General features: G+C 38.4%; 1 protein-coding gene across 16 annotated transcripts in view; it reads left to right on the top strand.

The window, feature by feature from the left end:
• ARHGAP12 (Rho GTPase activating protein 12) overlaps positions 1-24,977 on the top strand; it is an 82,123-nt gene that overhangs the window by 15,555 nt on the left and 41,591 nt on the right. For 14 of the 16 annotated variants that reach the window (XR_008464694.1, XM_054190071.1, XM_054190068.1 and 11 more), the window contains one exon: positions 19,358-19,621. The exons of the other annotated variants lie outside the window; for them this stretch is intronic. Coding sequence is in view for 13 of the 14 variants with exons in the window: in XM_054190071.1 (XP_054046046.1) it covers positions 19,358-19,621 (264 nt within the window). In the remaining variant the exon portion in view is untranslated. The remainder of the gene's footprint in view (positions 1-19,357; positions 19,622-24,977) is intronic. 16 annotated transcript variants of the gene reach the window in all.

Genomic DNA, 24,977 nt, shown 5'->3' with positions numbered 1-24,977 from the left:
CAAGGTGTAAACTTTCCTTGAAGTTTGTCTACTTTTCAGTTAACTGTATGTGTGTCTAAAAAAAAAAAAAAAAAAAAAAAAAAAACAACACCAAAAATCCAACCTGTATTGCATCTCTCTTTTGCTTTTTCCCTAGTTCATAATTTGCTATTGTAGCCATCAGTGGAGCAAAACTTGGATATGTGCTTGCGCTCTTTTTTTTTTTAATGGAAAACCGGAAACACCCAAATGCTTTGCTTTAGCTGAATTCTTTTATTCTTCTTTTCTTGTTTTGTAAAGCTCTAAAGCCTCAGAAGATTTTGTCCAAACTTATGGTGTGATAGTCCATACAGCATTTATGAGGGCTGTAAGACAGAGTGCTTTCTAGCTGCTGCCTGTCTTTGGCATGCTGTTTATTAAAACAAATAAGAAGAATATTGTGGGGTAAGATGATGTTACACAATTTCTTTCTTTGCAATTGATTTCTGAAGAAAGTTTTCTGAGTGTAGCTTAAAAGGCTGAATTTAAATACCATGTCCATAGGTGGTCTCAGGAATTCCATATGCTTATCCTGCTCTCACGTCATCTTCTCCCAGTGCCTCCTTACCTCTGTCTAAAGCTGCTACTACTTTGCTTCACTATGTATTTTGATGCAAACTGTGATTTGAGGACCAGGCTTCTGTATTGTCCTTGGTATGGCTGGATCTGGGCTCGAGTGCAGCCTCAGAATGGTTGTAAAATAAATAAAATTTCACAAATAATAAATCTTTTTATGTTGTCTTATCTGTCATCTGAAAAAAAATATGCTGGTTTAATATCTAATTTTATTGAAGTAACGTAGTAGTTGCAGACTTACTTTATTTTAACATCTGTTTTAACGTTGAAACACAAAATTAAGTGATAAAAGTACTTACTCTGGGTACTGAATTGCAGCAATAGCTGTTCTTAAAAATGAAAGAAATTCTTGCTAGTGTAAGGAAAATAAAGGGGAAGAAAGAGTGCAGAAATGCATGTCTGAGTTTCATGCTTTCTACCCTGAGACTGGGTGCCAACAAACTGTCTGCAAGTAGAGAGAAACAGACTAAGAAATATGGTGAAAGGACAAATATGTATATTTTTAGTTGTTGTACGGGAAAAAAAGATGCAACCTAGTTGAGATTCCTATGAGAATTTTATTGTTTTGCTTAGTTCCACTGTAAGGAGTGCATATAGCCTGTTGCTGAATATTTCTGGGATTTTGAGATAGTCTTTAACAGTACAATCGTGTACTCGCCTTTAGTATTTAAAAATACCCCCAAACCTCGAAAGTGATCTTAATAATCTCCAGCTCCTTGAAGTTATACGCAGTGGATTGTATGTATTTCTAAAAATATTCATCCTACTATTTGGTACACTTTTGCTAAATGGAATCACAATGTTAAAATTAGTGAATGTAGCCTATTCTAGCTCAGTTAAAAGTTGAGAATTAAAAAAACTATCTTAGAAGCACCATGGCATAATTGCTTACAGGCTTTTTTGTGTGGTCTTAAACAGCTACTAAAGGAAATATTTCTACTTTGCTCAGATTTTGAAGTAACTCATATAAATGGCCCAACTGCTAACACTTTGTTCTTTTTATGTCTTTTAAGGCAGAATTTTAAACTGAAGTCTTGACTTAAACTATTGTGTGTGTGTGTGTCTTGCCTGGCAGGAGACTTGGCTTCTAGTTCATCCTTCGTTACCAGCAGAAAATGTTATGCATGATGTAATAGTAGATGTTCTTTGTCTTAAGTCACTAAAATACATGAGGTTGAACATGAGTTCAAGCAACCCTAACAAAATTTAAAAGTTTTGACTGTGTGCCGGAGCACGTGTATTGTGGAGGCAGCAGCATCTGAATTTAGAAGGACTTTTGTGACATTTTGTCTTAATTCTTCGTACCCCGCCTCTGCCAACACACACACCACACCACCCCCCCTCCCCCCAATGATGGATGGCAATATACGTGGGATTTCTAGGGTTTGTTTGGAAACTTTAACATGCAAAATAAACAGCTGAGTAGGTATGTGTACTGGAGGTAACAATACATAAACAGCCAGCTCCTGGTCTTGTTAAGAGCCTGACTTGTAATGGGAATTTAATTTTAAAATGCTTTTCCAGTAAAGCTGTGAACTTCATGTCTGTAAGTGCCAAAATCAGAAGTATTTTTCTTGGCCAGCGGGGTTTCAAGCACAAAACACATCTAAAGTTTTGGAAAAAAGAAATACATTCATTTTGATGCCAAACACTTTTCCTTCTTTTGCTTTTTGCCTAAAGGTTTGTTTGCTTCAGGCAGGCTGGTGAACGTCCCTTTCCAACGTTCTGGGAGACAGTAAGGATGTCAAAGAAATGCAATATCCTAAAAAGCCAAAGACTCCTTTAGAAAGTGAATTGCAGTCTCTGCTCTAAGTTGTTGTACAGTGACTTTATCCTGCACCTTCTACGTAATCTTGCTTTCTGTCATGGAACCCACTAATTCTATTCAGTGTTACACAGTAAATGTGAAAGAATACTGGATCTGAATGCAGATTTAGCAAAGGATGGTCCACCACAAGGACTGATGGCTTTTAAAGACAGGAAAGTCTGATATGCTCACTGTTGGTTGAAACCTGCCAGGTGAAAATGAGTTTTGATGTTAAAATAATGAAATTTTAGATAATCTGTTTTAATAATGAGCTAAATGGGTAATGGGAGCTCAACATCTGATTTTAATTCAACCATTTAAAAGCTTACTTGTTTTGTAAGCTTTTAAAGCTTACTTCGGTTTTGTAAACAAACTGAAATTATGTTTACGTATGTGAAAAATGATCAATAGTGTGTGAAAATGGCTTTTTGTGTTATCTGTAAACTTCAGTGATGCTTGAGGGAAGGTATATCTGGAGAAAGAAACCCATGGAAACAAGCTATCAAAATCATATCAAACAGCTTCTTGTTCCAAATCCTTTTCAAGTTGGGGGATCTTTTCATATTAATTTTTTATGCTAAGCGTCTCAATAAAGGCATACTTTATGACAGAAGTGACTTTTTTTTTTGTAATGGATATTTATAACGTCTTGATGCTGCTAGATCCAGTTTGTTATGGTGTGCCAGTATGGCCGAAAGCTCTATATGGAGGAATGTTGGCTGCAAGGCTCATGGTACCTTGACGCTTCATTATAGGTTTTGTTATGATTGTGCTGGACTGTCCATGCCACACCATTTCCCCATCCTCTAATCTCCTGTTTCAACGGAATTCTAAAAGGCACAGCTATTAATACTTCCAGTGTTATTTATAAGATAGAGCTAATCACCCTATATACTCAATTGCCACTCTTGTGAAGACAGGAGTAATGTTAGCCTAAAACTTATTCAGGTATTTTAAATTTCCCAGTAAGCCTTATATTTTTAATATAGCATTTGCACTAGGTGTGAGTGAACAGCAGAGTCTTAGGTCATCAAGCCAAACAAGCTGTATTTATTGCCAGCATTCCTGCGGAAGGCTCTGCTAGGTTGGCATCACAGCTACTTTACAGACCCTTGTGGGACCTGGAACCTACAATGCCTGCGGTTGCCCGTATTTCACCTTTTTAGAGGAGCTCAATGGAAATGTCTCTAGAAAACAGCATAGAAATCAATGGCAAAGTATTTTTGTATACAATAATTTTAAATACGCTTGTTCTTCTGTGTGCTGCATTCATGGCAAACTATTGTTTTTTTCAGAAATAGTAACACTTTAAATGCTGCTTGTTCATGATACTCTGCTCTAGCTGGATCATCAACCAAATGCAACAGACATCTAAAGGTGCACCGTTTACTGATGACAGTAGTAGAAAAATAACATGCCCTTTACCCTAGTATATATTTTTCTTGGAGACTCCCAGAAAGTTCAGCTTCCATCCAGTCAGTTCTTTCTGCAGCTCCACAGTGGATTTCCGGCAGCTTCCGAGAACAGCTTTATGCGCTGAGCTTTGCTATAGACTTCAGTGTCTTCTCTTAATGCATATCTGTCCTTAAAAGAATTTTTTTTTTTCCAATAGCTTGGCAGATAGTGCTGCAATACTTTATTATACTTGTAGTTTCAATGAGAATGTTCTCCAAAGGCTGGTGGCTCCGGCTGATCCGGTGGCTGCTGAGCATGGGGTTGGGATGGAGCAGCACGGGGGAGGGCTGTGTTTGCTATAGCCAGCGCCTGGGCACCGCTTACTGCATGTTGCTTCATCAGCACGAAGCTATTAGCAAATTCTTGCCAGCTCAGCTATAATGTACTGCTAATAGGTTTGCTTTATTGCATAGGGTAGTCAAAAAAGCCTGGGATGTTTTAGTAATTTTAAGTAGCATAACATTCCTCTTAATGAAGTTTGACAGCATTTTCTAAACTCCCTCACATTGTATAACAAGAATACCATAAATGCATTCCTGTGTACTAGGTGCTGGTAACTTATTTGTGTATTCTCCTAATGAAAGTTTTCTTATATGAAGGCTTTTGACATAATTTCTAATGTATTCTATAAAATAGATTCCTGGCAAGAAAAACATCTGTGTAATTATTCCATTGTAATACTCTCTTAATTTTGTCAGTTTTGTATTTGTTGTAAGACTTTGTAAATCTTAGTTCAGTCAAAAACCCCCCAAACTCTTGTGAGTTGTTTTTTAAATTACCTTGCAGTATTTTAGGACCTGCTTTGTAAGCTGGGGTATGCAACGCGCAGGGGCTTAGCGTGGCCTCTTTCACTCGCACCATCAGCAGTACGTTTCAGAGAGGGCTGGTGCCAGATACCTGAATCTGACTTTTCCATCTCTGCCTTTTGCTTTACAGGCAGGTTTTTTTTTTTTTTTTTTTTTTTTTGAGGGGCTTTAATAACTTCTTCATTTTACTGATAAATTGGGATGGATCTCTGATAGCTAGGGTTTGGGACAATTTTAATTTTTAGTTGTTAGCCATGAAAAATGGTGTTGGATGGCAGAAAGCCAATTCAATTATGTCAGTTTATTTTATTACTATTAATAATTTGTGAAACTGGTCACGGTCTTATAATCATGGGTGAAGCAGGAAGGGTCACTGTGTTTCCCTGTTTCCCACCTTGGTACCAGGCAGTGGGCAGGGACGTGGTGAAGAATGCAACGTCCTGTTTTTTATTGCAGGGTCTGGTTCACTTACAGCTGGGTTCACTCATTTCTCTCTTACATCTGAGGGTCTTATCTCACTCCTGGAGCCAGACTTCGGGAGAGGTTTTTACAGTCTTAATCCAGCAGTGCTGCTCATAGTCGGGGTGGCTCTAGTTTGAATGCAGCACCATACGTGGGAAGAGCAGATGCCACCTTTATGATGAGTGCATCTTTAGCAGACCCTGTCTGGGTTGATCTAACTGTGACAGCAAGCCTTCAGAGATGGAGCCTTTACTTGAAATATCAGAACACTTGACTCCTTCACTCCCCCCTTATTTCTGGCAGGCTGTACTTCTTTGTTTCAACTCTTCATAAAAGGTCTTTCATCCTATGAAAACTTTGTTAGGGAAGGACCGGCAAAAAAGCAGGGGGATTTCTGTTAAATGTTTAATTACAATTAGTAGTTGATACTTGTCTGAAGGAATGAAATCAGCACAGAAAGCTGGAATAAGTGTGGTTTGATTTTCTTTCTTTTTTTTTTATTTTGAACAAATAGTTCCAAGCCTTTAAGTAAGGAAATTTCAATTTAGCATGCCAAATGTTAAGTAGTGGTCTATTTTTTTTTTTCTTTCTTTTTGAGTTATCCAAGAACTAAAGATAAAACAGTCAGGGATAACTGTGACTAACTCGATAGTCTGATTTATACTGAAAGTTGTAGAAGAAGTTGCAGTGAAACAGAGGAATTATTTCTGTCGACCATGTTAATTATCAGTCCAATCTATAAATGTTTTCACTTCAATATACCTCCAAAAATGGCTGCTTAAAAAAAATAAAAATCCTTAACTGTGTTCTGAGGAACTTGGCTGCCATGCTGTCCTGTTTAACCTTCCTTTGTTTCAGTTTTTGCACCAGTGTGCAGTTGGAAGTACTGAAGTGGCACTACTTCCTATTAAATAGATCTGAGGAGTCAGAAAACAAAACATATATTTTAATTTGATTACTGAAAGCTTGATGAGATGCTAATTCTCAAAGCGCCTTATTTCGTATTTAGAATCTGGTAGCTTTTCTATGGAGTGGGCCTGTGACCTCTTGATTTTCATGATGCTTGATCACTAATCCATATGGCTGCCTGTTCAACAGTGGTCATACTAGCCTGGTAGGGGAGATACTGTCAATGTTTTGTTTAGGTTTTTTCCTTTGTCAGAATTTTTAGTTGAATGTTAAAGTTGGATTTATTTTTAAATTTTTTTTTTAAACTTGAATTGCTCAATAATTTATGTAGGACATAAGGGACCATTAGAACCTGTTCTGACACCTCTTTTGTAACATGTACCAGCAAACATCATACAATAACTTTCCACGTGAAACCCATAACTGTTATGTTTAAGGAAGATTGTTGGAGGAGGGGAGATGGTTTTGGCTTTTGAGGGTGGATGGCTGTGCTGAGCTTCTGGAAATAGGCTTAATCCATTGTTGAGGAACCCATTCATTATTATTCTTTGAATATTCTGGTGTATACTTTCTTTAATAAAAAAAGTAAGTTTCTAGACCATGTGACACTGCCTTAGTCCCTTCACCAATTCTTCTGTTTAAGATACAATAGACATACTATAGGCTGTATACACTGAATGCTATTTTGTGGTTCTTTCTCAATGACTGGAGCATGCAAGCCACAGATTTTTTTTTTCATCCTAATGGCCACACTGAAATTATACTTGAACTGCAAAAATTAAAACTAACTGCCTTTGAAGAGATAAATATCAAAGTTTAGATTGCACTGCAGTTACCCAGAAGCTTAAAAAAGCCCTAAAGCCCAGTTCACTTAGTTTGCAAGACCTCTATTTTGTATTACAAAATGCAGCTTGTTTCATCATTTGCTTATTTGCAACTTTTTAGGGAAGACAAGTGACTTGAAGTTTCCTGTCAGTGCTGCAGCTGTGAAAGCAAAGCAGGGGGACATGGACACAGGTCTCAGTAAAACTGCTCTTCATTAAACATGTGGGGTTTGCCATCTAACTCATAATATTTTTGGGTTTTTTTTTTTTTTTTTTTTTGCAAATTGTACCAGGGAATTGACTTACTATCTCCATTTCTGAGTGCTGTGAAGTTATAATTCAGTCAAGGAAGAATAATTGAAGCACAGGCATTTCCAGTTGTTTCAGGATACTGCTTCAGGTAACTTACATTCTGTGCTGGAAAGCTTTTTAGTATAGAGATGATTTCACTCTCTTTGTGATCATCTCTGAACAAAGAAGTGGGTTTGTCCATTGTTGAACTTACCTGCTCTGAAAAATCGATGTATTAATCCCAAAAAGTATAGCATTGTGTATATTTTCCTCTCTGGTTTGGTTTGCATCTTATTAATATTTCAGGTTAACCACTCCAGTGAGCAGGACAGGAGCCACTGTGGGGTTGACATGACTGAGTGAATGGGGGCATGTCCTTATTTTTCTGAAATCTGAGAAGCTCGCTTCTCCAAAACTCATTTCTTGCATCTGTGGGAATGTCTGAAATCGGAAGCATGACTAGGTCTGGTAGAAACTTCTTGTTTTATCCATGTCAGTTTTGCTACAGGTTGAAGAAAATTGTCCTCAGCTGTTTTTTGGGGGAGGGGTGTTGGAAGAGAAATCTCCCCTTTTCTTAGTGGTATGTTTCTGAATGTTTTATAAGTCTTCTGGGTCGTAACTTATTTTAAGTATTGGTATACCCTGGAGGTTTGCAGAGCAGAGGAAAATATAATATCTTTTCTTGCTTAAATTGATTAGATATTCCTATCACACCTGACCCAGGTTTTTCTACTAAAAATTAATATTAGTAATATGTTTTTTTCCTTAATTTTGCAAGAAGTGACTATAAGCATACTGAAAAATGTACCATTCCTGTTTTTCTTAAAGAAAAAATGAAATAAAATTTGACAGACATAGCAGACCAACATAGCTTGGACTATATATTAGTCCTTTGCCTCACTACATTTTCCGTTTCATCTCATTTGATGACAACTGTGGCAAAAGTATCCCTTTTCTTTCTAATTCTGTAAGGTAGTATATTAGATGCAGAGTGATAGGCATTTTTTTGTGCTTGCCCAAGCAGATTGGTGGAAGAGTATTAGCTTTGCCAGAATCGGTGAATGCCTCACTGGTAAGTGGGCAGCTCACACCCTACTCTGCAACAGCCGAGTTCCGTAGATGTGCTTATTTTGGCATTTACCTTGGTTTACCTGTTGCCCAAGATAGTCATTATGAGTAAAGTTATCATCAAATTTTATCTTGTAGGTGCATCAGCCATCAGTATGATACCCTTTTTCCTGTGGTTGGAAGGCATTGGGTGGCTGTAAGGAAAATATTTTATTCTCTATTGTGTATATAAAGTATTGCATGTATTATATTTTATGTTAAAATAGGTTTTTTTCCAAAATACTAATAATAATACTTTCTTGAGAGATCATTTTTTTCACTCCAAGTGGCGGACTTAAGCTAGTGAGCAAAATTGTATTTCTTGCTTCACTCATTCATACTGCCAGTGTGTCCTGTACTCTGAGATGATGGGAAAAGCTGTCCTCATTCAGCTTAAGAATCTTTGTTATTCTCTGTCTGAGCTACTTGGGATACTTCTTTCTTCCGTTGATGGCATGAGGTCCCTTCTACTTCAGATAGGTTCTTTAATGCTCTCATCACTGTGGTACTATATTGCTTGTTCTTACAGGGTGTTGATTTTTCTTATGAAAAAACAAGGACTTAAGCCCAACATTTCAGACGTGCATATTTGTACAATAAGCAGTTTCTTACTGCATATTTTTAATAGCATGCTCCATTTATTTCTAACTGCAATTGTGAATGTACTGCTTTTCAGGGAAGGGATGCGAATGTGTGAAGCTACACAAAACCTTGTAAGAGTAATAAAAATAGAGAAGAACCCCAATGTGGTTCCTTCTCACTGCATAGGGACAGAAGCAAGAATACAAAATGAGCTATTGAAAGTTGTTGACTAACCTGCACTTGAAAGTTCCCTGCTTTCCTGATAAGGCTGTTGCAAGGTTTCATTCCTTGTACCTTGCTTCTCTCCATACATAAGTAACTCTTTTAATTTAGCCAGGTTTTTTTTTTCCTGTTCCTGTCAGAAATGGACAACTCTACTTATTATTGTCTCTATGACTGATTCTGTTTTAATGTTTGAAGATAACTCCTTCTCCCAGCTGCCTTTGGGGTTTAATGATGCAACTAAACCTCCCTCAGAGCTAACAGGTTCTGAAAGAGAAGGTCCTGCTCTCCTGTCTCCTCAGTCAGTCAGACACTTCAAAGGCAGCTCTGACTGACCTTGCAGTGACCTGCAGACACCTAAAGGGTCTAAATATGGGCCTTTTTTTTTTTTTTTTTTTTTTTTTTTTAAAGTCTCCAGGGGGTTAATTTACTGCCATTCTCGTCTCTTCCATCAGCTTGCTGCAGGGTCACATCAACACCATGGGAGTGGAGGAGAAGGGAGCTGGGGTCACCCCTCTTGGTAGCAGATGGCTGGTAGACCAGCTTAGCTATATCTTAAAGCTGTGTCTGTAGTCTTTTATTTTCTGAAATAAATAAATTTGTGGGTTTTTTTGTTTTCTGAACACTGAATTGTTGGCTGAGTCCTTTGAATTGTGTGCTTTATTAATGTGGTGGCTTGAACTGAATTAGCAAAAGCATTTGCTGAAGTTTTGGTAGAAGCAGAAGTGTCAATGTGGCTTCTGCCTTTCTGCACAAAGGAAATTCTTTGCTTGTGTGCACGGGGAGTTAGGGTAACTCATTTAAGATGGCAAATTACTCTTCTCTTGGCTTCCCTTTTTGCTAAGATGAGCACACCCGTTTTTCCAAAAGGAAAAAGAGCAAAAAAGAGATTTGTTTTTTTTAATAAGGATATTCTGATGTGTTAAAAAAGATAGCTGTTGGAAAAATTTGCCTGAAATTAGAAATATGGAAACAGTCAAGACTTTGCATGTACAGATTTAAGAACCACCCTTCCACCGCCCCCTGCCTTCTTAAAACCGTTATCCCAGAGGCACTACCAGCGTCACTGACAGGCACAGCTTTGGCCAGCTGTGGTTCCATCTTGGAGCCGGCTAAGGTTGTCTCTATCAGACGTAGGGGAAGCTTCTAGCAGCTTCTCACAGAAGCCACCCCTGTAGCCCCCCAGCTACCAAAATCTTGCCACACAAACCCAATACATTCCTTAGCCTAGGTCTGTTTTGTATTAAGAGTATGAGTAAGTTACTTGATAGAAAAGTTTTGTCTATCATAATTTTTCTAGACTTTGGGTGTATAATTTGATTTTTGGTTTGTAGAAGTATAGAGCTAGCATGACAGTATGTAAAACGTAGTTCTTCAAATCATATATTTTGGAATTGTATAGCTAGTCAGGATCCCTAGAACATGCTTTACAGATATTGCTCTCAGATTATAAATTGGGCAGTACTGAAACTTGTTTTTCAGGCTTTTAATATAATATTTATGGAAGTTAATGTAAATAGTTACACTGGCTGTTTTCTGAAGGGATTGCCTGTTTCTTCCCAAGTGGGACATTCTAATCAAGGAAACTGCCCGCTGGAGATTTGGGGCACACGAGTAGCGCAGGACCTTGGGAACAGTAGTTGCAAATAATAAACTCAGGGAAAGCTCTGAGAAGCTGATGTGGAGGGCAGCAGCTGCCCATTAAACTCTGTGAAGTACAGCTGCCTGGCAGCTCAGGAAAGGATGGAGACTGTCAGTTGCTCAACGGAATATATTCTTCTTAATATATTAGTAAGGCAAGCCAACAGAAATTATTCTAGTATCTCATTTCATACTATACCATGGTTGTTTCCTAGGTCAGTTAGCTGTGTTATTCACTGGGGTTTGCCTTCTTAATTTATTCCCGTATTTCCAATATACCAGTAAGCATACTGATACATTAGCATTGCTTGTACTGTTTGAATACTGGTGATGCTCTGCAGCTGCACATGTTATTAAAAACTTGTAAATGTTGCAGTTCATAAGCTCAAGAAGATATTTTGAAGTTACTCTAACACCTAACAAAGAAATACTAGCATGACAAACGTTTGCAGAATTTGCTGCCACAAGCAACATTTAGTGAAGCAGAGTTTCACACAAGTGAAATCTGCTTTTACAGCAGAGTAAAAGGACAACAGCTGTAAATGGTGTGGGAGTTCTGCATTTTCTTGTCAAATGTTTGGAATTAAATACCCTTTCTGATAGAACACAGATTTGATGACTGCTGTATTATAGAACTGTCTCTTTCAAATTGTTCTTTTGTCTATTTTTTTTTTAAATCTAATATTTGGAAAGCGAGCCATTACTATACACTATATAGTTTTTAAATTCTTAATGGCTCTGGCTTTTTCCTTCTCTTTCTAACAGTAGAATATTACAGTTTTTGTTCTGAGCCGTGGGGTTTCAGTAACTTGCATGGTAGTAGTTAGATCATTCATTCTGTTTGATCAAATGGTACTCAAGCTATCTTTTAGGCTTTAGAGCTTGCCCAATAAACAACTTCAGTAACTTTTGAGTAACTTGGGAGTCTTATTAGAGGTGATGTTTACTTTCCCATCTTTACTTTCCATGGGTTCCCAGCTTTACATGGCTTTGTGTAAGCACTAAACCCTCAAAAGTACACTTGAATGCTATGGAATATGTATTTTTGAAAATGTAAAGTGTAGAAAATACTGCTATTCAGTTTGAAGTGACTTAAAGTAATGGAAACTTTTTCTTGGCCCTTAAGGTATTATGAGTTCAGATAACACCACTGCAACCTGCCAATATCTATCTTATCTATCATACGAGCTAACTTTTTAGACGTGCTATGGTACTGTAATGGTGACAACATAGAAGTATTCCATGAATATGTTAATAATCTGTTTTAAAAATTACTTCAACCTCTATGAGGCAAATGAGATGTACAGCTATAGATTAAATCAGTCAAAACATTAAATGGCTTGTTAAGTGAGGGTTCTCCAGTACTCCTGAAACTCTAAGAGATTATTCTGCTGCATTGGTTATTCTGCTGTAGCACTTCTAGAACAACTGAAGAACCTCTGCTCTTGTGATACTGCCCTTCAAAAAAGCAGTAGCTTTTGGCATATTACAGGACAGTTTTCCACTAGAGAGAGGAAGTTAGATTTTTCTGGTGTTAGTGTACTTGGTTTTTATAAAAAATAATCCTTGAGAGACATCACAAGTGATTCCTAACAGCTTTATTCTTCACAAATCTGCATTCACGCATGTACTACAGGTTTCTCAGAGGTCAAGAATTGACAGCAGTTAACTAAAATGCAGAATAAACTTGGTGTTTCTACTAGTATTGTTGAAACATCCTTACTACAGAACCAACTTGATACCACTTTCATGAAGGTAGGAGGGGAAAAAAAAAAAGTGTGAATCTACTACTGCATGGCATGTCCAGGTTGTTCATGATGCTGGCTATATTTCTGAAATAGGTTATGGATACTACATGATGTCTGTTGGAAGTATCAGTGCTTTATGTGGTGAAGTGGACAGAGGGAAAAAATGAAGGAAATTTACTGGCCAACTTTTCAACATGACAAACTTGGCCACTCTTTCCTAATTGTGATAAGCTTTCTGTGTAAGCGTGTATGAAGTAAAGTGTTTTGTATGGTATTTAAATTTCCTACTATAGGAAAACCAGCTTTGTCTATACCCTTGGACAAAAGCTTTTTTATGGAAGGGAGAAGCTAGATTGTGCAAGTGGCGAAGTACAAGTATGGTAAACACTGTCATCTTTGTGCATGGTTTACAAAGGATCCCATTGTAAGATCTTATTTCCGTTTTTTAAAATATTTGACATCACTGTTGCAATCCTTCGATCAATTATGTACTTTCTTTTATTCCTATAAACTTCCTAAGTTCATATGTAATAGTTTTGCTCACTGAGATGGTCATAAGCACTACAGAAATGTGAATGGGAATCTGTAGAGTGTACAGGAAAAAAAGGTTTTCCATCAGTTTTCTTTGATGGGTCTCTTACGATGGAGGATCTGGAGGGTTGTCTCTGGTACTCCAAGCCACAGCCAACTGCTCCCCTCCGCAGCATCCTAGCGGGTACCAGAGAGCCCTCCTGCTGCAGCCGCTCTCCTCCCCTCTTCAGAATTCCTTGTGCATGTGACAGAAGCAGCCACCTCTTGGCTTTCCGTGCTGCAGGCTTTTTGCAGTACAACTTAATGAATCATTGTCTTGATGAACATGAAAATCATTTAAGTCACTTCTTTTGGGCTACCAAGAAAAGGGAATGTATTTAAGTTGAGGCTTTTTGATACGTATCTGGATTATTATTTTTTTAATTGATAAGGCACTAAAATGTCCCCAGAAAGATTTCTGTTTTCATCAGCTCTGGGATTTTTTTTCTTTTTTTTCTGTGTTATGGGAGAGCTAAAGCAGAAGGGAACTTAAATGGCTCAAATAACAGAAGCACTTTCTGGCAGAACATGATGTCCTACGTACTAAGACTCTTTGTTCCATAATCTAGTTTCATAAAGAAAAATATTAATAGTTGTATTTATATTACAATGAATTGTATGTAAATATCTCCAGAAATAGAAGAAAGTAATAGCTCAGCCGGTAATTCAGTGCAAGTAAAATGCAAAATTGACCAGAAGATAGAATTAGTGAAAGTAAATCAGATGCTTAATTTTACTGTTTTCAATCTGATGGAAAGTTTTTGGCTAGCCATTTAAAAAAATGACTTTGAGTATATCTGCTTGATTTTTAAATGGGACATTTTAAACATTTAACTGTTGAATGACCTTTACCAGACAAATATATCGGAATGATTTATATGGGATTATTTTAGTTTTGCATTGCTTTGCACTGTGATTTATTTTTTATTATTATTTATAATGGCAAATCAACTGAACATGAGAACTTCAATGCAGTTAAATAATATTTGCACTACTATAGCTTGTCCAAAATTCATAGTCAGCTAGTAACAGGCCTATAATATTTACTGTCTTCTTTTTATGTGTTCTTTATACTTACAGAGTGAATTATCCAGTTAAGTGTTAGGTAGGGGAAGGTTATTGCATAAAAAATTGTTTGGGTTCCCATTTCAACTTGGCTTGTTAAATTGGTTCTCTATGTTCACCTCTGAGGTAGTAGAGATTTGATGAAAAATCTCCCCTGTGGACTTTTGGATATTACTCTAAGTTTTAAATGTGCCTGAATATGTTAGAAAGAAAGTATGATCCAGAACATGTTTGTAAAAACATAAGCCAAGACCAGAAAGAGGAAGGAGGAGATGAGCTAATTATTCCAGTTGAAGCTGTCACTTCGTGAAAATGAAACTGTAGAGTTTTTGAGATTTCTTTTATATAATTCCTGTTGAATAAAGCTGGTATTGAAGGCCCAGTCCTTCCTAAAAGGACAGTGGCAATTCCTTGGCAAGAAGCTCGGTTGTTGAGGGAACTGGGATGCTTCGTTCCCTGTCTCGGGCTGCTGTGGGATGTGCCTGTTCTCATTTCTTCATCTTGCTGCTGCAAAGAGACGGTATTCCCTGGTTTTCCTTCAGTCTAGCGCTGTTCTTTTGCATGAGTATGGACAATCTGTTGTTTGTAACTTCATAAAGAGTTTTAAGATGAGATTTCCTTTTTTTTGTTTTTCTTCTTTTTTTTTTTTCCCATTTTTAGCAGCTAGTGTCAGAATGCTGCTGCTGAAATGGAAGCTTTTCATTTCAGGTTCATAACACTAAGAAAAGCTGCTAACAGGCATGACAACTAACGCAATTTATTTGTAAAGGAGGAAAAATCACGTGTGGTAGGTCACGTTTTGCAGGCTAGCATTGCAGTCGTTCTTTAAGCAGTGGTTATGTTCTAGAAGTTTTTGTCTTGGTTGTAAGTGCTGTAAAGGAAAAAGGTAATTGCCAGTTTCAAGGAAACTTTGTTTTCTGTCTCTTAATTGCTGGCATCCTCAATGCAGTATGTTCTCATTGCATGAAAATTAAACCAGAAGCATTTTTAGGTGGTGGATAGGGAGGAGATCTGTAGTCCTTTTTTTCTCCCAGAACTGCAGTCTCACCTTGTTGCAATGCACTGAACATTTTTTTTAAGTTTGCTTTAATTTTGAACACTGAAACAAATACTGCAATCTTAAAAAAGCCATTTGTATAAGGTAACATAAAAATCTAAGGTGTTCTGAGAAGTTGATGTGCATTTTGGTAATGAAAAGTACCTTGTGAAGTATAGTAAGTTTGCTTTTTGTTGCACCGAGTTGAAGTGTTCAGAGGCCTGGTAGCGTATCTGCAGCCTTTGCTGAAAATGTTGACTGTTTGTTCATGAATGATTAACAGGTTGTTTTACTTAAAGGCGCGTATCTGCTTCCTACAGTGTCAGTATAAAAACTATGTTCTGAAAAAGCTGTGTGTACAGTCCCTATTTGAAGAATGTTGTGTGTTGGTCCTGGAAACTTTGTCCTGTCTGCACGAAACTCTCTTCCGTATCAATTTGCAAGGATTTAGTGCTAGCAGACTTTTCTGTGATACTGAACTTAAGTACAGCAGACTTCCGAAGTATTAACATACAGAGCATTACTGAGCTCAGGGAGAGCTCAGTAATGTTCATAAAGTTGCCATAGTGCTTAATGTGCTGTACAGTCTTTATTCAAGTTGTAGCATTGTAGAAGTATTTCTGCTTTCTAGTTTTTCATTTTCCTAGCAAAAGTCCTTCGCTGTTCTTAGCAAGAAAAAGCAACATGAATGAGTCTGAAAGGCATATCAAGTAGCAAATGAACGTTGAAATGTTTTGAGTAGAAGGCATTTTGTGTGTGTGTGCATGAGCATGTTGAAGGACGTGTTCTTGTGATTCTGATAACGAGAAGACAAGGAGTCTCTTTTGGTAGATTTAATTCCGTGGTCGTGAGCATTCAGAGCTTGCTAGTGCAAAAATGAAGCTCAGGGAGTGAAGTTCTATCTGGAAGTCCTCATGTACATACAGAGCTGTTTAGTGTTTAGCATATATTTAAGTTTCCCTTAGCTGTGTATGTCTGGTTTTGGGACAACAGCCGTGGAAGTGGTCAGAAACTCTTTTGGTCTCAGTAATGCTTTGTCTGTTTGGATTTATAAGTTGGTAATGAGTAATGGGTTTAGTAAATGAAAGGAATACGGTTAAATTAATATGTTTCTTGGCTTGAAACCATTAAAGGTTTTTGTAGAACGCAGTCTTGAACTTATAACAGTCACCTTAAAAGAAATAGCGAGGTGGTGGCAGGCCCAGGAGCTCTCCAGGGACACCTAGTGGGCCCATCCCTCCACAGGACTCTCCTTCCCAAGGGCAGGGGATTGACCCTCCTGCCGACGTTGATGTAGAAAGCACACTGAAGTCAAATTTCAGGAAACTTTGAGCTTTCTAAAGGCTGTTTTTCTCATCAACAAATGAGAAATTCTTCACAAAATGAGCCTTGATAAGGTTGGGTGCTGTTGAACTGAGCATTAGCGTAGACGCAGCAGCATACCTCGTTGCGTGGCTTGAGGTATGAGGAAGTATTATTATATGCTACGTGGTTATTTAAAATAGTTCCTGATAAGAAAGTTGTATCCCTCAAAGATGTACTTATGAGCTAAGCTGTGTCTTGTAGTTAGATTGATGGCTTTGCATTTTTTTATGCTTTGCTGAAAGCAGTACCTTACAGGTGCCTTTCAAAAATCTTGCATTTCTCACTGAAAAATCTGCCAGAAGAGAGACCAACAGGGAATGAAAGTAGCTGGAGGTTTGGTTGGCAGGACAGTTAGCTGCCATGTTTGTTGTTTGGGACAAAAGTTCTGGCTTTCCCTTGAAAAGCAGAAATCAGTATATTGAACTCGGAAGTACTAAGCATTCAGAAGAAAGCCTCTCATTACACTTTCCGATCAAGTTACTGTTTTAAACTTGACCAGTGTGCTGCCTGAGAGATGTGGCAGCGTGGTGGCTGTGAGCTTCCTGTATTGGCTCAGCACACACATGTTCCTGCTGTTTGGTCTGGAGTTGTTCTGGTTATAACGCTGAAACCCTTGAAGGCCTCAGCGTGAAACCTCTTGTGCGTTACTTGAGAAAATGTTCCGAAAACTATATCAAGCATTCTGTGTCATAGAGTTTCTATTTGGGAAACATTTTTATTAATACACAGAACTGTTCTTTTAATAATGGCACTTCCTTGTCTTAATTAAAACAAAAAAGCAACTGGCAAATGCAGGCCAGACAGCAGAGCCTTCTTACTGTCTTGTGTGGAAGAGCAATTTTAGGAGGATGCGAGCATTGTGCAAGTCCCAGCCTCCGGCCGCAGCAGGGGCACGCGATGGTGCTGCTTTTGCCACTTCCTTCAAATAGAGGAAGAACCTGAGGGTTTGTGCATTCCCCAGTGCAGGTGTATGTTGTTGCTTCAAATGACAAGCCATTAAAAAATACCCAAAAACCCCACACTCTTGAATGAGGAGACCTCGGAGGGGCTTTGAGCAGCCCCTGGAAGTTGATCAGGGTAACTCTCCCAGCATCCCGAGGAATCGAGGTTCATCCCTGAAGACAGAGGAATGATGCTACATTCACAGTAGTGTGCTTTATGCTGTTAGTGCTCTCAAGAGTGATTTTACAAAGCCAGCCATTTGAACCCCCTCCAAAACAGAAAAAAAAAAAGGGCAGGGGGAGACTTGGATAGTAGAAACACAGTTTTTTACTGTTCATCAAGGTTTGTAACAGAATTTTTTTCCTTTGAATTAGGTAGAGGATGATACCAAATGATTTTTGCTCTCTGATTTTGTCAGTGCTGCAATCCCCGCCCCCCTTGTGGTTTGCCTTAAACATACCATACTTGCTATATCTAGCAATCTGTGTTTTCTCTTTTAAAGGCACACAAAACAAGTCCATGCCCGTTTTAGTCTCATTAAGTTCCTCTCTAGCTATTTCCCCTTTTGGTTGTGGATGTTGCCCGTATTTGGTTCTAGCTATGGTGCAATCAGTTTATATCTGATTGTGTGGTATGATATAATGTCTTGCCTGAGCAAACCCCGATAATTTATGTTTAGATGTGGCTTAGATTAGCAGTTTATGATTTTAATGTTCAAAAGTACATTATAAAAGATCTTTTATGTAATGCAATGTGTTATTTTTTTCCTGTGAAAGATGCAACAAGAGGCACAAGGACTTGGCCTGCAGCAAAGCTTCTGAATTAAAACCAAGCAGGGGGAAGGGATGGTATAAATTATGTAGTTCCTTCCTTTAGAATGCCTAAATAATGTGCCCTAAAATACAGAGATGGCGGTGCATTACCAAGAAACTACTCAATTTGGTTTAATAGCAAGCTGCATTCACAATCTCATAATCACAGCTCTTGTGAAAACAGATGCTTTTACATTCTGTATGGTGTGTTTTATATACTTTAAAAATTGAACATCTGAAAGTGTATTTCTCTCATAAACACGTTAGTGACTTATTTGAAACTACTCATGGTTTCAGTGAGTGTCATGGACTTTTAACCATGCTTTCTGCTGGTCTTCATGTTGGCAAACGTTAATGAGAAGTAGTCATTAGTGTTTTGTTTTCTTGTAAATACTTGCTTGTGTTTGTGTATATGAATAAATTTAAGTGGATAAGAATATCCAGATAATTTCTATGAGAAGGGCATGGTAATCGGAACACTTGGTGATACTGCATAAAATATATTTAAATAAGCATCTGTTTGGAAAGGCATACAGGTAAACCATCCAGGTGTTTTCCAGAGTTTCTTAGTCAGAACGTGTGCTCATCTTTCCAACTGAACTGTTTGTTTAGATCTTGCTGAGAAAGTAAAAGTGCTGCTTTACATTCACCATCATCTATATTAGCAGGGAGGGGGAAAGGTTGGGAAACCATCTTTGCCTAACAAGTGGCATCTCAGAAATGCTACATTTTGTCTTGAACGAGATCACATTGCTTACAGTTCCTGAGCAGTACTTGAACTGTAAAGCTGAAGTTTTTCAACAAGGCAAGCATATAATTATTGTGATGATGATTCCAGTGTATTTCAAATCCACTCTGAGACATAATTATCAGCTGTCATCTGGAGAAACGCTGAAAAATTGTTTTAGTGTTAAATAAATATAGCTTGTGGTATTTACCTTATAGTTAACAACCTAATGTTTTCATGCCCAGCCATCTTGTGGCTGTCCTTTGTGCTTTGTACTTAAAAACAAAAAGGGGAGTTTGTTGGTTTGTTTTACTACTGTAATATATTCTGATTTGTAAGGGAGCATTCTAAAATTCATTTGCTCTTTAACAATACATTTCTTCTCTCAATAGCCAACTACTCCACCAAGCCAAGGGAGGCCTGATTCACCAGTTTATGCTAATTTACAAGAACTGAAAATATCTCAGTCTGCACTTCCACCACTACCTACAAGTGCTCCAGTCCAAATAAATGGGGAATGGGAAACCCATAAAGATACGACAGGACGCTGTTATTACTACAACAGAGGATCACAGGAACGAACCTGGAAACCTCCACGGTGGGCCCGAGATGCAAGCATTAATAAAGGGGATTCCCAGAGCCATGCAGATCATGAGGTAGTTCCTTCTGAGATCACAAGAATGAGACTGTAATGCATGTGAATGCTGTTTTGCTATGGAATTTGGTATCACTGAGTTTCGAGATGTCAAGGAGTGTCTTCATTTGTCTCTTTTGTCATGTGTCTTGGTATGAAGTGGTAACCAGTTTAGCTCTTCAATTGCTTTTGTGTGCAAGAATGTGTACAGGAACTGTGTATGAGAGTAGTAAGTTGTGAAAATGCTTTACAGTCCCTCAGCAGGTATTGCAGCTTTTCTTTTAAAGGTAAAAAGAAAACAAAGATATTTTGACACTAACAGGATTATAGATGACAGTAGACTAAGACAAGCATCGTAACTTCTCTGGCATGGAGTGCGTTCTCTTTCTCAGTGTATTTGGCATATTTTTGGGAGAGAAGAGGGGGAATCGGGGGAGTGTGACAGTCCTTCTAGAAGCAGGATTTATGGGGATGCACTGAGAAAGGCAAGAGGTATTAATTTTATCAATATCACTTAAATACACAGTAAAAGAAAGGCAGGGGATACACAGGTGTTTGCTACTGCTGGGTTAATGCTCTGGCAGTAAATTTCAATATGAGATGCGTTTCTTATAGAGGAAAATATTTTCATAGAGAGGAATTAAGATGGTTTTAGATATTCAAGTGGGTGTAGAGAACTCCAGAGTTCTGGAGTCAAAACCAGACTTAATGGAGTTCCACAGCACCTTCCACCTGCATCAAAAATAGTGACATAATTGTAGCTTCTATTAAACTAAAATATATTGATTTTTTTGTGCTTAGATGTGTACATGCTATTAATAATTCTATATATTCTATGATGCTTTAAAAATGTTTATTTTTTTAAAAATGGGCACATGTGACTGCTCAAATGCAAATTTTATTTAATTCATGGATTTTTAAAGAGGTGGAATATAATCATAGTGAATATAAAAAGCAGGTTTAGCTGGATAATTTTTGCAGCATTTTATTTAACGATTTGCTTTAGGAGATCTGTATTTACACACTTGTGAATGATTTCTTTGTGGAGCCTCGGAAAGCTGTAGAACAAACTAGGAGAAATGACAGTTAAAGGAGCAATATTTTGTTATCAAATTGTGATAGTTTTGAGGAAATCCTTTTCTTCATTCTGTGAATGGTATTCTAGAGGACGGAAGATGAGAACTTTAAAATTACCATGGTAGAAGCTCTGCCTAGCCGAGTGTCTAGGTCCAAGGGTAGCAAATGCTGATGGGAGGAGGAAATCCACCCCAGCTTTTGGCAGTTGGCTGTAGGAGCTTTTGAATAGATTACATTCAGGCCATAAATATATTTGTAGATATATCAATGATTTTGTGCTTTTGCAAAACCTTTTGGCAAAGCTTTGCTTCAGATCTTCCATAAGAGAGTTGAAGCTTACCATGAAGTTCTTTATGTTAAAACAATTTGGGATATTTAAGGTGCAGATATATTCTGTGTGGCTGCTTGCTAGGGAGAGCCAGACAGTGGTTTGTATTTATCTGAACTGCTGTGGTTCAGATAAAGCAAAGGAATAGTTGGGAGATGGCTATTACTGTTTAAATATGCTTAAAATAGCGCTCTTGTGTTAAACAGTACTTAGGTTAATCAGTGTCCTGATCGAAAGAAAAAGCAAACATTTATCAAGAAATCTTCTACATATTTCACTTTTGTATACCCTTTTCAAATATGTAGAGTTTAGGTGGGTTTCCTCCTGAGCTATTACATTGTTTAGTTTTAATTGTGGACTGCTCAGAAATTTTAGATTGCTGGAAGCCCTGTCGTAGAAGTCCACCTCTGAGACGTTAGTGCCAGAAACAGGAGAGAAAGGAAAAAGGGACCCTTTCATTGCCTTTGGCAATGGCCTTCATAGCAGCCATGAAGTCTGCAAGCATTTAAACAGCCAAATTTTCTTGCCACAGGCTAGTGGCAGCAACAGGTAAACTGGTGAAATGTTTGTGCCTGTTGCTTTGGTTGCTTTGATGTTGATGCTTTGACTTGCTGTCCTTGTGCTGGGATAGGACTCTGGCTTTAGTCTGGATAAGGTGATTGCTTTGTTTGAGTAGTACTTCTCCTTGTAGTAAATGTAACTGTTTTTCTCTTGTCATCGTTCTTCCTTCTGAGGAAGAAAATTCTTCCTTCTTATTGGAAGAACTTTCAATAATTCTTTCTCCCTGCCCACCTGCAAATGATCCCTCTGACTCTCACTCACAGAATCACAGAATCTTCAGAGTTGGAAGGGACCTCTAGAGATCATCTAGTCCAACTCCCCTGCTAAAGCAGGGTTGCCTAGAGCACATTACTCAGGACTGCATCCAGGCGAGCCTTGAAAATCTCCAGAGAAGGGGACTCCACAACCTCCCTGGGCAGCCTGTTCCAGTGCTCTGTCACCCTCACTGTAAAGAAGTTTTTCCGTGTATTTGAACGGAACTTCCTATGTTCTAACTTGTGCCCATTGCCCCTTGTCCTGTCACTGGGAACCATTGAAAAGTCTGGCACCATCCTCCTTCAACCCCCACTTTAGATACTTGTATGCCATAATAAGGTCTCCCCTCAGCCTTCTCTTCTCCAGGCTAAAGAGTCCCAGCTCTTTCAACCTTTCCTCATAAGGGAGGTGCTCCAGTCCCATAATCATCTTAGTTGCCCTTCGCTGGACTCGCTCCAGCAGTTCCCTGTCCCTCTTGAACTGGGGAGCCCAAAACTGGACACAGTACTCCAGTTGTGGCCTCACCAGTGCAGAGTAGAGGGGGAGAATGACCTCCTTCGACCTACTGGCCATACTCTTCCCTATGCAGCCCAGGATTCCATTGGCCTTTTTGGCAACAAGGGCACATTGTTGGCTCATGGATAATTTACTGTCTACCAGGACCCCCAGATCCTTCTCCTCAGAACTACTTCCCAGCAGGTCCACCCCTAACCTATACTGGTGCTTAGCATTCTTCCTCCCCAGGTGCAGGACCTTGCACTTGCTTTTGTTGAAACTCATTAGGTTCTTCTCTGCCCAGCTCTCTAGCCTGTCCAGGTCACACTGGATGGCAGCATGGCCCTCTGGAGTGTCAGCCACCCCTCCCAGTTTGGTATCATCAGTGAACTTGCTGAGGATACACTCTGTCCCATCATCCAGGTCGTTAATGAATATACTGAACAAAATTGGACCAAGTATTGACCCCTGGGGGACACCACTGGTGTCCCTCACTCATACCTCAACATACCTCACTCATACCTCTACACCCTGACTTCAGCACATGGTTGCATGTTCAGAATTGTTAATTTATTAATATTTTTTTGCCTATAACTTATGTCAGCTCAGCTCTTCTGTCTATTTGTGATGCTCGAGGTATCACAGATTGGCCTTTAGACAGTTACATCTATCAAGTTTTAGTCTTTGTGACTAATGTTTTCATTAATTATTAACTAGACACAATCTTTTATTTACAGTAGCACAAGTTTCTTAAGTAATTTGTGTCCTCTATGACTGGGTTATCAAAGTTTGGGTCTAGGGAGATATATATGTTGCAAGGTCATGTCAATCCACTTTTCTTTTTTCTTTTTTCCTTTCTTTTCTGTTCTGCTTTTGGGAGTTGTACATCTCACTCCACTGTTCATGTTCACCTTTCACCTTTTTTTTAATGACCTCTGAGTACTTAAACCAAAATACTTCACAGTAAGGGTTGAGACTTGAGGCTAAGCTACAGTAAAATATAGGACATCCGTAATTTTGTCTGATTGTGAAGACTTAGAGCAAATATTTCTTAATAATTAGTTAAAGCAGATTTATTATAATGAAGTTAAGTTAGCTTTTACACACTGGTCCTTCAGATTTAGTAATGGAAGAGCATATACAGGAAAGTTAAATGCTAGTTGTGTCTCTACTAGAGGATTTTGTATTGTATTAGGTAGCAAAGTCGCAAGGTGACGTAAGAATGACAACTGCGAATGATCATATATTCTAATATATGCATAATATATTAGAACATGAATTAGCTTATAGTTGGTGCTAGAACTTTGTGATTAGGAAATTGAATTTTGTTGGATAATTAAGAACAGGCAAAATTGTACTTAATTTGTCAAGTTGGTAACAGATAAGGCACAAAGAAAGCAGTTGTAGGTTATGGCAGTTATTTGTATGGGTGGGAGGGAAGCAATGAAGTCCTATCAACAGGGCCTCTAGGAAAGTGTACAAGATTTTGGAATTATAGGTAAAATTTATGAGAGGTTGTGACTTGTTAACATATATGAAGAAGTGCTTAACAGTAACTGGGAGAAATTTGTTAGACAGGACTGTAAAAGGAATGAGATGCCATCATATCAGAAAAAGGCAAACCTCTAATATCGAGCTAGGAGACCATAATAGAAAGTAGACACCAACAAATTAACCAGCAAGCTGTAGAAAGGCAACAGGATTTCATTTAAATTGGAAACTACATTTAAAACATGTGGCCAAGATGCAGTTTCTTTCCCTGCTTTTTGTTTCACAATAAACAAAGGGTAATAAAGGCATGCTAGCTTTTTTAATTACTTAGTATTCTTTCTTATTATTTTGATTTTTAGAAGTAGTAGTAAGTGATAGAAAAGAGACCGTAACTGTTCCTTTTTTTTATTAAATGCATGGTGATGAACTGGTCTCTGCCCTCAAGAATTTTCCATGTAAATGGAAAAAAGCCAAGAAAGACAGTGATATGAGGGACCTTTTCTGTAATTCCCTTTTGTGTCAGAGCAAGTTCTTAGAAGGTCTAAGGCTGGGCAGCTGTCTGCTTTAGATAGCTTTATTTAAATGTGGCATAGTATAATTGGGGATGGGACTCTGAGAAAAAACATGGATGATACGTAAAAAGCATATAGGCAGTCAATACTAGAAAAAATGTTGAAAGTTAAATTGAAAGTTGCTGAACGTGGTTTGGCTCCTGTTCTCTAACCGCTGTTGATGCGGCTTTAGCAGTTGTTCATACTAGCTTTCTCTTGGAATGCTGTCTCTTGGTAAACTTTGTAACTCAGGAATTTCATTTAAGTTTAGGTCTACAAAGGCTAAATTCCTACATTGTATGGTATGTGAGATAAGTTAAGCCTTGAAGCACCAAGACAGCCAGCTGAATATAAGCCAGCATGTGCCCAGGTGGCCAAGAAGGCCAATAGCAACCTGGCTTGTATCAGAAACAGTGTGACCAGCAGGACTAGGGAATTGATCGTCCCCCTGTACTCAGTGCTGGTGAGGCCCCACCTCGAATACTGTGTCCAGTTTTGGGCCCCTCACTACAAGAAAGACATTCAGGTGCTGGAGCATTTCCAGAGAAGGGCAACAAAGCTGGTGAGGGGTCTGGAGCAGGTGAGGGGCATCTTATGAGGAGCAGCTGAGGGAAGACCTC

This window comes from Rissa tridactyla, chromosome 2 (genome assembly GCF_028500815.1).
Source record: "Rissa tridactyla isolate bRisTri1 chromosome 2, bRisTri1.patW.cur.20221130, whole genome shotgun sequence".
NCBI classification, from domain to species: domain Eukaryota; kingdom Metazoa; phylum Chordata; class Aves; order Charadriiformes; family Laridae; genus Rissa; species Rissa tridactyla.
The sequence above is the reverse complement of the archived record's forward strand: the minus strand, read 5'-3'. Positions and strand labels throughout refer to the sequence as shown.